Genomic DNA, 13,241 nt, shown 5'->3' with positions numbered 1-13,241 from the left:
ATAGTCATGTTATAGCTTTGAAGAGCCAATGGTGGCATAACTGTTGCAGAAAATGAGTGTACCAAATATTTGTTCTTTCTTTCTTGTTTGTTTGTTTGTTTGTTTGTTTGTTTGTTTGTTTGTTCATTCATTCATTCAATTTTTATGCCGCCCTTCTCTTTAGACTCAGAGTGGCTTACAACATGTTAGCGATAGCACTTTTTAACAGAGCCAGCATATTGCCCCCGCAATCCGGGTCCTCATTTTACCCACCTCGGAAGGATGGAAGGTTGAGTCAATCTTGAGTTAGTTATGAGATTTGAACCACTGACCTACAGATCTACAGTCAGCTTCAGTGGCCTGCAGTACAGCACTCTACCTGCTGCACCACCCCGGCTCCATTGATTTGCGTCAAAAGAAGCCTCACAATTAAAATAAGGCATAATGTAAGATATAAAAGTAAAAATTTAAAATACAAGGTTAACATATTGTACAAGTCTGCTGCATTTAATATTGTGCAAATCTGCTACAATGTTCTTTCTGTCAATGACTATGTCAGCTTCAACCACAGCAAAACACAAGCATACAACAGATACAAACTTAAAGTAATACGCTGCAAACTCGACTGCAGGAAATATGACTTTAGGAACCGAGTAGTTAATGCATGGAACCAACTACCTGACTCTGTAGTACCATCACCTAACCCCCAAAACTTTACCCTTAGACTATCCATTGTTGACCTCTCCCAATTCCTAAGAGGTCAGTAAGGGGCGTGCATAAGTGCATCAGCGTGCCTTCCATTCCTTGTCCTAATGTTTCTCTCTTACTAGTATCATGTATATAAATATTGTTATATATGTTGTTTTGTTTTTTGCTGAATTTGAAAATTAAGAGGACTAGGATAGATCTATTTCGGCCTTATTTTGGCCTCATCAGCTAGCCATACCCTCACTGGGACTTGAACCTGCAACCTTTGCCTTGTAAGGCAGAGAATTAACCTCTAGGCTACAGTATCCAATCCCTTCAGCTCTGCACCAAGGAAGGGTTACATATTTTTGTGTCGAATCACCCTGGTGTATTGAAGGAATATCACAGCTCCTTTTTTGCCTCTCGGCCCAACCCAGGGCCATTTCCAAGGCAGTTAATTTTTATTGATAGCCGACAATTCTATCTATATGTGTTGTTTTGTTTTGTTATATATTTGTATACTACCAATACATACTTGATAAAATAAATAAATAAAATAAAATAAAGTTTAAAAGATATTGCCCAGAAACTAGCAAAGAGCCGGGGTGGTGCAGCAGGTAGAGTGCTGTACTGCAGGCCACTGAAGCTGACTGAAGATCTGAAGGTCAGCGGTTCAAATCTCATCACTGGCTCAAGGTTGACTCAGCCTTCCATCCTTCAGAGGTGGGTAAAATGAGGACCCGGATTGTGGGGACAATACACTGGCTCTGTTAAAAAGTGCTATTGCTAACATGTTGTAAGCCGCCCTGAGTCTAAGGAGAAGGGCGGCATAAAAAATAAATAAATAAATAAATAAATAAATAAATAAATAAATAAATAAATAAATAAATAAATAAATAAATAAATAAATAAATGTTAATTGTGTTATTTCACACTACCATGAGGTCTTCAAGTGTGCACAGATCAAGCCACAAAGGGCAGCTACACATATCTGTTGTTGTTTGCATATCACCACAATTGCAAAGGGCAGAAGCCATGAGATAGCCCCACTTGTTCAGAGTATCTCTGATCCCCTTGTCACACCATAAGATTTTCACTGATCTGATTTGGTTTCATCTAAGCAGGATCAGCCCAACTTGGATGAGACCAAATATAAATTTGCAGGAAATAGATTTAACAGGCTTCTTTCAAAGTATTGTAATTCACTTTGAAATCAAAAAGAGTCACATTCAAGAGGAAGATTACATGACTTTTAGAAAATGAGTATATATTCCATGATTCCATTTTTTTCTGAGACTAAGCATCCACAAATTCTCCTTTCAGGGCTGCCTTAATCCGTGGGAACCAAAAGGAGTCTGCTGGGGTGACATCAGGACTATAGGGGTTGGGGTGGAGCAGCATTGGCACCTGATGTTTGGCCAGGAACTTGTGGACTCTTGACAAGACATGTTTTTCGTCCATAGACGAAAAACAGAGTCACTGGGGAAAATGTGTAGAGGCCCAAGGACAGTACTTTGAAGAATTTAAAGTGTTTGTGCAAATCTGTTCCATAAATTACTTTTTTTAAAAATTGCATTACTTTTGGAAGGCGCCCTGTATTTCAGGAAATCCTCAATGTCCATTGTCCAGGTTGTTTAAAAAGAGCAGATCATTTAAATTCCACATAGGATTTTGAAGAGTTCATGTATCTCACTTGATCTTGATTGTATTCCTCTATTAATGCAATTTAGGATTGAGTTGGCTGTTATGGCTGCTGCTTCACAGGATTTGCTCATATTTAATTATGTTAGAACTTTAAATAACATCATCTGATTTTCACTGGTCTCTACTTTAAGATAATTGTGTTGAGTTCTTTTCAAGAGTTATAAACCTCTGGACCAGTTTGCATCACCACATTTCATGTGTGTCCTCTCATGCAATTTCACTTCTGCGCATGAGGAACTGATTAGCTGTGGTTCAGGTGAAGAAATAAAGGTCAGTATTAACCTGTGGGTGGCTGGGAGGGCTTTTTTCAAAGCACAGAATGAGGGGAAGCCATCTAAACACAGAAAAATTGGCTGAAAATTCAGAGAAAAAGATGGTGTTGAGCACAGTCCTCGGAGAGGGGTGGCATACAAATCTAATAAATTATTATTATTATTATTATTATTATTATTATTATTATTATTATTATGTCAATACAACACAGCAAACAAGATCACTATGCTGGATTTTGTATTTCATCACTAGTCGGGCGCTTCCCATGCACCTAGGACTGCGTGATGTAGCAGCGAATTATGTTTGCTAATCCCAGTAAAGCGGCCTTTTGCAATTGACAGATGGAGATTTTATCAATTCCGATGGTTTTCAAATGTCCGCTGAGATCCTTTGGCACTGTGCCCAGCGTGCCAAGTACCACTGGGACCACTTTCACTGGCTTATGCCAGAGTCGTTGCAGCCCGATTTTTAGATCTCCGTATTTCACTAATTTCTCTAGCTGCTTCTCCTCAATTCTGCTGTCCCCTGGAATTGCGATGTTGATGATCCATACTTTCTTTTTCTCCACAATCCGGATGTCTGGTGTGTTATGATTCAGAATTCGGTCAGTCTGAAGTCGGAAGTCCCACAGTAGTTTTGCTTGCTCATTTTTGACCACTTTCTCGGGCTTATGATCCCAAAGAATTAAAAAGTCCTCGGAGAGGGGCAGCATACAAATCTAATATGTTGTTGTTGTTATTGTTGTTGTTGTTATTATTATTATTATTATTATTATTATTATTATTATTATTATTATGCCAGAGTCGTTGCAGTTCGATTTTTAGATCTCCGTATTTCACTAATTTCTCTAGCTGCTTCTCTTCAATTCTGCTGTCCCCTGGAATTGCAATATTGATGATCCATACATTATTATTATTATTATTATTATTATTATTATTATTATTATTATTATTATAAGGTTAAAAAGATAATTAATTATATACTGACTTTTTAAAAGGATGAATAAACTAATCATATTATTATTGTGTGACTAATATTGATATGTATATTATGATTATTATTATAATGATGATTATCGTATCTTTACTCAAAACTAACTGTACCCAGACAATACACTGTTTAAGAAAGATATGGGTATTTTATGTGTAAGTAAGTAAGTACGGTAAGTAAACAAAGAAACAAACAAACAAACAAACAAACAAACAAACAAACAAACAAACAACCCAAATACCACTCACTCATCACAAAAATCTCCAGAACTATAATTGCCTACAAACCTGAAACTTGGCACATATTTTTCTCTTAGGTGCGCACTAAGAAAGGATTTTTTGAAATGACCATCAGTTCATTAGTATTTCTTATACAATATTATTATATTAACACACTCTGATGCTAAGGAGTTAGACATTCTACTCCCCTCCCCACCTGAAAAGAACTCTGTTCCAACTGCCACTTGCATTATATTAACACGCTCTGATACTAAGGAGTTACACATTCTACATACATTTTCAAGCTTTAACTTAACAAAAAAAGTGTCAATGTATCAAGCCCAACCACAACTACTGGTTAATTTTCAAGCTTTAAGTATTCATTTATCAAGCCCAATCACATAGTTTTATAGCAAGGAATTGGTATCCAGCTACTAGTAAAACATAGAAACATAGAAACATAGAAGTCTGACGGCAGAAAAAGACCTCATGGTCCATCTAGTCTGCCCTTATACTATTTTCTGTATTTCATCTTAGGATGGATATATGTTTATCCCAGGCATGTTTAAATTCAGTTACTGTGGATTTATCTACCACATCTGCTGGAAGTTTGTTCCAAGGATCTACTACTCTTTCAGTAAAATAATATTTTCTCATGTTGCTTTTGATCTTTCCCCCAACTAACTTCAGATTGTGTCCCCTTGTTCTTGTGTTCACTTTCCTATTAAAAACACTTCCCTCCTGGACATTATTTAACCCTTTAATATATTTAAATGTTTCGATCATGTCCCCCCTTTTCCTTCTGTCCTCCAGACTATACAGATTGAGTTCATTAAGTCTTTCCTGATACGTTTTATGCTTAAGACCTTCCACCATTCTTGTAGCCCGTCTTTGGACCCGTTCAATTTTGTCAATATCTTTTTGTAGGTGAGGTCTCCAGAACTGAACACAGTATTCCAAATGTGGTCTCACCAGCATTCTATATAGTGGGATCACAATCTCCCTCTTCCTGCTTGTTATACCTCTAGCTATGCAGCCAAGCATCCTACTTGCTTTCCCTACCGCCTGACTGCACTGTTCACCCATTTTGAGACTGTCAGAAATCACTACCCCTAAATCCTTTTCTTTTGAAGTATTTGCCAACACAGAACTGCCAATACAATACTCAGATTGAGGATTCCTTTTCCCCAAGTGCATTATTTTACATTTGGAAACATTAAACTGCAGTTTCCATTGCTTAGACCATTTATCTAGTAAAGCTAAATCATTTACCATATTACAGACGCCTCCAGGAATATTAACCCTATTGCACACTTTAGAGTCATCGGCAAATAGGCAAACCTTCCCTACCAAACCTTTCCCTATGTCACTCACAAATATATTAAAAAGAATAGGACCCAGAACAGACCCTTGTGGCACACCGCTTGTAACCTGACTCTGCTCAGAATACTCGCCATTAACAATAACTCTCTGATGTCTACGCTTCAGCCAGCTGCAAATCCACTGAACTATCCAGGGATTAAGTCCAATCTTCACTAATTTATCTATCAGCTCTTTATGTGGAACTGTATCAAAGGCTTTGCTGAAGTCCAGATAGGCAATATCCACGGCACCACCTTCATCCAACACCTTTGTGACATAGTCAAAGAAATCAATGAGATTAGTCTGACATGATTTGCCTTCAGTAAAGCCATGCTGATTTGGGTCCAATAAGTTATTGTTTTTTAGGTGCTGATTTATCCTCTTTTTGAGTAGAGTACACCATATTTTTTTGAGTATAACATGCACCTTGGTTTTGGGGAAGAAAAATAGGGGGGAAACCTGCCTACCAGGTATTCATCTGGCTAGCATCTTTAGTCTGGTCAGCAATGAAAAAAATCCTGCAAATACTTGGCTGGGGGGAAAAAAACCCATTTTCGGAGACATTAGCAATGAAAAAGTTTGCAAGCCGACCAAAGCTGGGAAAATTGTTAATGCCTCATTAGGGCTAAAAAGAATTTCAAAAAGCTGCATTCAGATTATAAAATGCACCCAAAAAGGGCACAAAAAGGTGTGCCTTATACTTGGAAAATTAAGGTATTTTTTAAAAAAATAATGAGTACGTTCTCTTTGACCACTAGTGCAAGTAAACAGCAGTGGAGGAAAAGAACCCGTAATCTCTACATGACTTTGGACATGGGAGACAATTCAGGTAATCTAGACCTTATGTGTTTCATTCACAGAGGTTCTCCCAACCTTCATTGATTAAGCTAAGAATAGGACAACCTAGTCAAGGTGCAAATAAAGCTTCAGAATCAGTCAGGTTTTCAGTGTGGGTTTCTGACTTCCTGAATCACTGTGCACTCACACCACAAAAATAGGTTCCTGAGTCTTGAAGCAAAGAGCTGGGAAAGTGAAGGCGACTTCTCTGACCCTTATCCAGATATTCTGCTGTCAATCCTTCTTTAGTGACATTCTGACTGGAAGTGATGGAGCAGATGTAGGAGACTGGCCTTCCGGGCACTTGTCGGTACCAGTGGAAATAACTGTATTCAGCATTGATCTTGCAAGTGATTGTGAACCTGTCTCCTTCGTTGAGGTCCTGATACACGGGAGTCTGTGTCACTTGAGAGATGGCAATCCAGACTGCAGAGACATGATTTCAAGGTAAGGTTGAGATTAATATCTAATGAACACAACAAGCATTCCTTTCACTGAAAATCAACACAATATTCCCAAATGCTGGAAGACTTTTTATTTGCAATTGATCTGATATACTCCTTCCTTCCTTCCTTCCCTTCCCTTCCCTTCCCTTCCCTTCCCTTCCCTTCCTTCCTTCCTTCCTACCTACCTCCTTCCTTCCTTCCCTTTCGTTCCCTTTCCTTTCCTTTCCTTCCTTCCTACCTTCCCCCTTTCTACTCCATATGAGAGCATATGCACCAAAGACAAATTACTTGTGTGTCCAATCCCATTTGGCCAAAAAGAATTTGATTCAATTCCATTCCATCCCATTCCAACCCATTCCATTCTTTCCTTCCTTTGCCCCTCTATATTTCCTTTTATCCATCCATCCATTAACGCAACCACTGATGTTTTTATTAATTAATAGTTAACTTTAAAATTCCTGAATAAAAAAACCCAGCCTTAATCAGCATTCCTATGTCTGCCCAACTTTTATATAACATATGAATAGCCAATTTATGGTATAAATAATATTCAAAGCTGCCCCGTCTCTTCCTTCTTTCTTTCCTCTATTTTCCTCTTTTTCTTCCTCCTCCTCCTCTCTTCCTCTTCCTCCTCTTCCTCCTTCTCTTCCTCCTCCTCCTCCTCTTCTTTGTCCTTCTCCTCCTCTTCCTTACAGTTGTAAACTTACAGTTGATATTAAAGCAGAAGAAAAATAGCCAGGAATCCATGCCTGAACTTTCTTGCTTTGACTACAACTGCAATCAAAAATGGGAAACCGTTTCTCATTGCTTTCTGACTTTGGATCCTGGGCTATGGTGTAACAAAGGATGTGGTTATGTGACGCCTATGGGAAGATATTATTTTATTTGCAAGTTGGGGTGGGGGGGGAGAGAAAGATAAAGGGGAGGGATCCCAATGATTCTATATAAAAGTTTTAGTTTCAGTTCAGTTTGAGATGCAGACAGACTCAACAGCCTGCCCCTGAGCTCAACAGTGAGGAAGAAACATCCTGCAGAAATCACAACTCTAGTATCTCAATGACTCAGATGACCCCAAGGATAAACTTCCAAGTAGCCTCAACAATTCTCTAAAATGATGCAAATGACCAGCTGTCTGCAAAGAATATACAGTGTTCCCTCGATTTCCGCGGGGGATGCGTTCTGAGACCGCCCGCGAAAGTCGAATTTCAGCAAAGTAGAGATGCGGAAGTAAATACACCATTTTTGGCTATGGACAGCACCACAAGCCATCCCTTAACACTTTAAACCCCTAAATTACCATTTCCCATTCCCTTAACAACCATTTACTCACCATTATTACTGGTACTCACCATTGAATAAGACACTTAGTGATCCTGATACTTATAAACATAATTATCTATTAACAATAATTATTTTTTTGTTATTTATTTGCAAAAATTATTAGTTTGGCGATGATATATGACGTCATTGGGTGGGAAAAACCGTGGTATAGGAAAAACCACGAAGTATTTTTTAATTAATATTTTTTGAAAAACCGTGGACTAGGCTATTCGCGAAGTTTGAACCCGCGGAAATCGAGGGAACACTGTACCTGTAAATCAGGAGTGGATGGCTATGAGTTCACCCAGGTTTGGGGAAACCTGAAGCTAACATTATTGCCAATTAGGAGGCCCTCCAAATTGCGCCCCTGGCTGTCCACACCCTGCCCACTCTGCCCTACACCCCCTGAGCTTCCATGCAAGCCCTGCTTCCAAAACAGGTGTGGAGACTCTGGGAAGGGCAGGGCTGGGTGGGAGGTTTGGGGCAGAGGGGGCAGGGTGGGGACAGCCAGAGGTGTGATTTGGAGGCCCTCTTAACTGACAATAGTGTTAGCTATAGATTCTCCTGAACCTGGGCAAACTCGTGATTTATCGAGCCTTTTTCTGGCCTGCAGAGGGCTATCTGGAGCCTGGGGAAGGTAGTTTTCACCTTCCTAGAAGCTCAAGGAAAGCCTCTGATATAAATCCTACCAGTCAGAACTGAAGAAGCTTCTTGGATGAGAAGTGAAACATCTTCAGAAGAAAAAAAACAAGAAAGTTTTAAAAAACCACCTTTGACTGGATTCCAAGACTGCCTGACTCTCTTAAGCAAAATCTCCTTGCTGCCTCCTTGGCAGCAGAGCCATGAAATTGAGAACTGAGTAGCTGCACAAAATTTGGGGCCTTTGAGCACATTGAATATCACACAGACCAGTAGATGGCAGCAAAGGAGGCATCTGGGACATGTGACAGCTGTAGCTGAAATAAGTTTAAGTTTTATTAGATTTGTATGCCGCCCCTCTCCGAAGACTCGGGGAGGCTCACAACAACAGCAATACAATATACAAAGTACAAATCCAATATAAGTTAAAATCAATTTAAAACCCATAAATATTAAAAAGCGATCATTACTACACAATCATACCATTCTCATATATTACAGTCAGAAAAAAGGTGGTGCTGGGGGGACAAGATAGTTATTCCCCCCCATGCCTGGCGACATAGATAAGTCTTCAACATCTTACAGAAGGCGGGAAGAGGCAATTCGAATCTCCGGGGGGAGTTGATTCCAGAGGGCCGGGGCCGCCACAGAGAAGGCTCTTCCCCTGGGTCCCGCCAAATGGCATTGTTTAGTCAACGGGCCCAGAGAAGGCCAACTCTGTGGGACCTGATTGGCCACTGGGATTCGGCAGAAGGCGGTCCTGGAAGTATTCTGGTCTGATGCCAAGTAAGATTCGTCTTGGAGGCCAATAGGTCACAGCTACTCTTGCCTTAGTCACTTCCTGGCTTATCTACCACAAGATACTCTACATGGGCTACTCTGGTAGACCATTGAAAAGTTAGGGACTTAGGGCAGGATCCCCTGCATCAAGGATGTCAAACTTGTGACCTTTGGACTATGCCCGCACCCGAGTTTATGCCAGTGTATATGACACCACCATGACAAGTGAGTTTGACACCCCTGCCCTACACCATCTCAGACCAATTTTATTTTATTCATGTATTTTGCTTGTCAGGCTTATATAAGATTACAGAGAAAGTATAAACATGATTGTGAATACATGATATGAGTACAAATTAATTTTTATTTTATTTATTTATTTTGTCCAATACATAATGTAGGTTTCAGAAGATATAATCATTGTAGAATATATCAACGGGAGATTAGATGAGAAATATAGGAATAATATGGAATAAATACTAGACTTCATAAACATGTACATGTAGCTAGTAGAGATATAAGAGAAGTATTAGGTCAGGGGACAGAAGGCACGCTGGTGCGCTTATAGACAGATGCCCCTTACTGACCTCTTAGGAGTTGGGAGACGTCAACCGTGGATAATCTAAGGGTGAAGTTTTGGGGGTTAGGGGATGACACTACAGAGTCTGGTAGTGAGTTCCATGCTTCAACAACTCGATTACTAAAGTCATATTTTTTACAGTCAAGTTTGGAGCAGTTAGAATTAAGTTGGAATCTGTTGTGTGCTCTTGTGTTGTTGTGATTGAAGCTGATTGGAATACATGGGGACATTAGGACAGAGACAGTAGACACATTGGTGTGCTTATGCACAACCATTACAGAACTCTTAGGAATGGGGTGAGGTCAACAGTAGACAGTCTAAGGTTAAATTTGTGGAGGTTTGGGGAAGAAACCACAGAGTCCGGTAGTGCATTCCAGGCATTGACCACTCTGTTGCTGAAGTTGTATTTTCTGCAATTGAGTTTGGAGCAGTTTACCTTGAGTTTGTATCTAATGTGTGCTCATGTATTGCTGCGATTGAAGCTGAAATAGTCATCGATCATTGAAGTAGTCAATGACCATCCAGCTTCCACACAAGAAGCAAAACTTGTCATTTCAAATGGGCAGGGGAGCTCATATATTTCTCCAGAGAGGATGTTTTAGTAGACCTGCAGAGACCCAAGTTCAAATCCACCCTCAACCATGGATGATCACAGGTGACATCAAGCCAGGGATGCTGTTGTATAGTTAAATACAAAAAAGATCTTTAGGAAAGGAAGGATGTAAATTGAACCAATCGATCAATCACTCCAGTTAAGGAGCAAAGAGAATGGCTATTGCATTTCCACTTGTCAATATCAAAAGCGTTAAAGTTAATGCAAGCAGCCTTCTGTGCTTTGGATCTCCCAGTTGCTTCGGCAAACTACTGCTGTGTTTAATTGTGAATCCTTGGTGGAGCTCATTAAAATTGCACACCAATTCTCCAGCTCCTAACTCTACCCAGCCTTTTTTCATCTACTTGGACACTAATTGCTTTCAGGTTTCTGAAGTCTCTGTTGGATAATTAAGCCATGTTGCCACAATCGGAGCTCTCCAGGGTCCTGTTAGAGTAACGTTTCTCAACCTCACTAACTTTAAGAGGTGGACTTCAACTCTTAGAATTCCTGGGTGGGGATGCTGGCTGAGGAATTCTAGGAGTTAAAGTCACACCTCTTGAAGTTGCCAAGTGAAAAAGCCTAGATTTTTCCCTTTTACTTTGTACACGTTTCAGTTACACAGTGTCCTTCTAATTTAATCAAGGCTTCCTTTGAGGCCTTATATCACACGCGAGAGGGGCAAGGCCCTGTATCTAGTGTATTATAGAAACCCAACCTATTATCTAACCTTATTACGTAACCTATTCTCTCCAAAAGATGCTGTAGGATACTGCACACTAGAACAACTAGATACAAGAACAGTTTTTTTTCCTTGAATGCCATTACAGTACTCTGCTTAACAACTAATTCCCACACCATTGTCAAATAATTATTCAGAACGTATTACTATTATTATTCTCTTCCTTACTAGTATCTATCTCTTCCCACATATTACTACAACCATGTTGCTTGTGTCTTTCAATTTATATTGTTTTATTTGTTTCCTAGTACGATTTGATAGCTTATTAGTAACCATGATCTATCTTTTTACTTTTGATGAATGCAAGGGCGTACATAAGTGCACTGATGTGCCTTTCGTCCCCTGTCCAATTGTCTTTCCTTTCTCTCACTTATCATATATATTTTCTTTCTTTCATATATCCTCTCCTCTAAGTTCACTTTTACCCTTATATATATTACTACATGTCTATTTTTCTTCCTATGTATTTGTGTATTGGACAAATGAATAAATAAATAAATAAATAAATTTTATTCTCCTTATGTACACTGAGAGCATATGCACCTAAGACAAATTCCTTGTGTGTCCAATCACACTTGGCCAATAAAGAATTTATCAAAGTTTGTTGCAGAAAAATCAATTTCCTGAAGCACACACAAACACCGATTCAGCTGGATTAACTGACTTTTTTATAAACATAGCAATATAAATACAATACCGCAAGTAGATTATTTCTTCAATGTAGCAAAAATTACAAAAGGTTTCATTTCCAGCACCAGCTGAAAGTACAGTATGGACTGGAGAACAACAGAGTGGAATGAGTCATGCCCATTCTTAAGCTTAAATTTCCAGTTTCAATTCTCTGCACAGATTCAGAAGTGTTTAGCTCCCCTTGGCCGACTTAGTTGCTATGCCTATTTATTGGCTGACCTTGTTACAATTGACTTTGTCAGTCATGAATATTCTAACAGAATTCTGTTCCGTTCTGTTTTATTTTATTCTATTCTATTCCATTCCATTCCATTCCGAAATCACCTGCAGATCTGTTAATCATTTAGAGCAGTGTTTCCCAACCTTGGCAACTTGAAGATATTTGGACTTCAACTCCCTGGTCACGGAAAAAAATAAGTTCTTAAGTATATACAGAATTGTGATTTCTGATGCTTCCTGCTAGGATTTGTTGATTCATTTCTGTAGCTACCTATCCTCAAAAAGTGCATGTCAAAATCTCAATGTAGTTTAACAGAATAACAAAAGGTTGGAAAAAACCTTGGAAGTCTTTTTAGGGCAACCCCCTGCTGAGGCCCCAATTCAATCTCTATTCTTGTCCCTTCTTCCTTTCTTAATGCCACAGTTCTCAAATTCCTTTTACTTCCCCACAGATTATAAGGAACTGTTTAGTTCTTCTAAACAGGTCTTAATCTTCAAATAATTTCCAACACGCCAGAAGAGAGGCTTACGATACAGAAGGATCTTGATAGACTTGAACATTGGATGCTATCTAACAAAACGAAATCCAATGTTGAAAAAAGCAAGGTTTTACATTAAGGCAAGATAATCAAAATGCACAGGTACAATATACGTGGTACATTGCTCAACAGTAGTAACTGTGAGAGAGACCTTGGAGTCCTAGTGGACAACCATTTAAATGTGAGCCAGCAGTGTGCAGCAGCTGCCAAAAAAGCCAACACAGTTTTGGGCTACATTAACAGAGGGATACAATCAAGATTATGTGAAGTGTTAATACCAATTTATAGTGTTTTGGTAAGGCCGCACTTGGAATACTGCATTCAGTTTTGGTCGACACAATGCTAAAAGGATGTTGAGACTCTGGAAAGAGTACAGAGAATAGCAACCAAGATGATTAGGGACTGGAGGCTAAAATGTATGAAAAATGGTTGCAGGAATTAGGCATGCCTAGTTTACTGGGGGGGGGGGGAAACCAGGGGAGACATGATGGCAGTGTTCCCATATCTCTGGGGTTGCCAGAAAGATGATGGAGTCCAACCATTCTCCAAAACACCTGAGGGTAGAACAAGAAGCAATGGGTGGAAACTAATCAAAGAGAGAAGCAACTTAGAACTAAGGAAAACATTCCTGACAGTTAGAACAA

General features: G+C 39.3%; 1 gene segment (V, D, J or C); it reads right to left on the bottom strand.

Annotated features, from left to right (window-relative positions):
• Positions 1-6,183: 6,183 nt before the first annotated feature.
• On the bottom strand, positions 6,184-7,243 carry LOC139154268 (T cell receptor alpha variable 25-like). The segment is given in 2 exon segments: positions 6,184-6,476; positions 7,204-7,243. Coding segments are annotated over 2 exon segments (333 nt in total).
• Positions 7,244-13,241: the final 5,998 nt, after the last annotated feature.

Source organism: Erythrolamprus reginae, chromosome Z (genome assembly GCF_031021105.1).
Source record: "Erythrolamprus reginae isolate rEryReg1 chromosome Z, rEryReg1.hap1, whole genome shotgun sequence".
In the NCBI taxonomy this organism is placed as follows: Eukaryota; Metazoa; Chordata; class Lepidosauria; order Squamata; family Dipsadidae; genus Erythrolamprus; species Erythrolamprus reginae.
The sequence above is the reverse complement of the archived record's forward strand: the minus strand, read 5'-3'. Positions and strand labels throughout refer to the sequence as shown.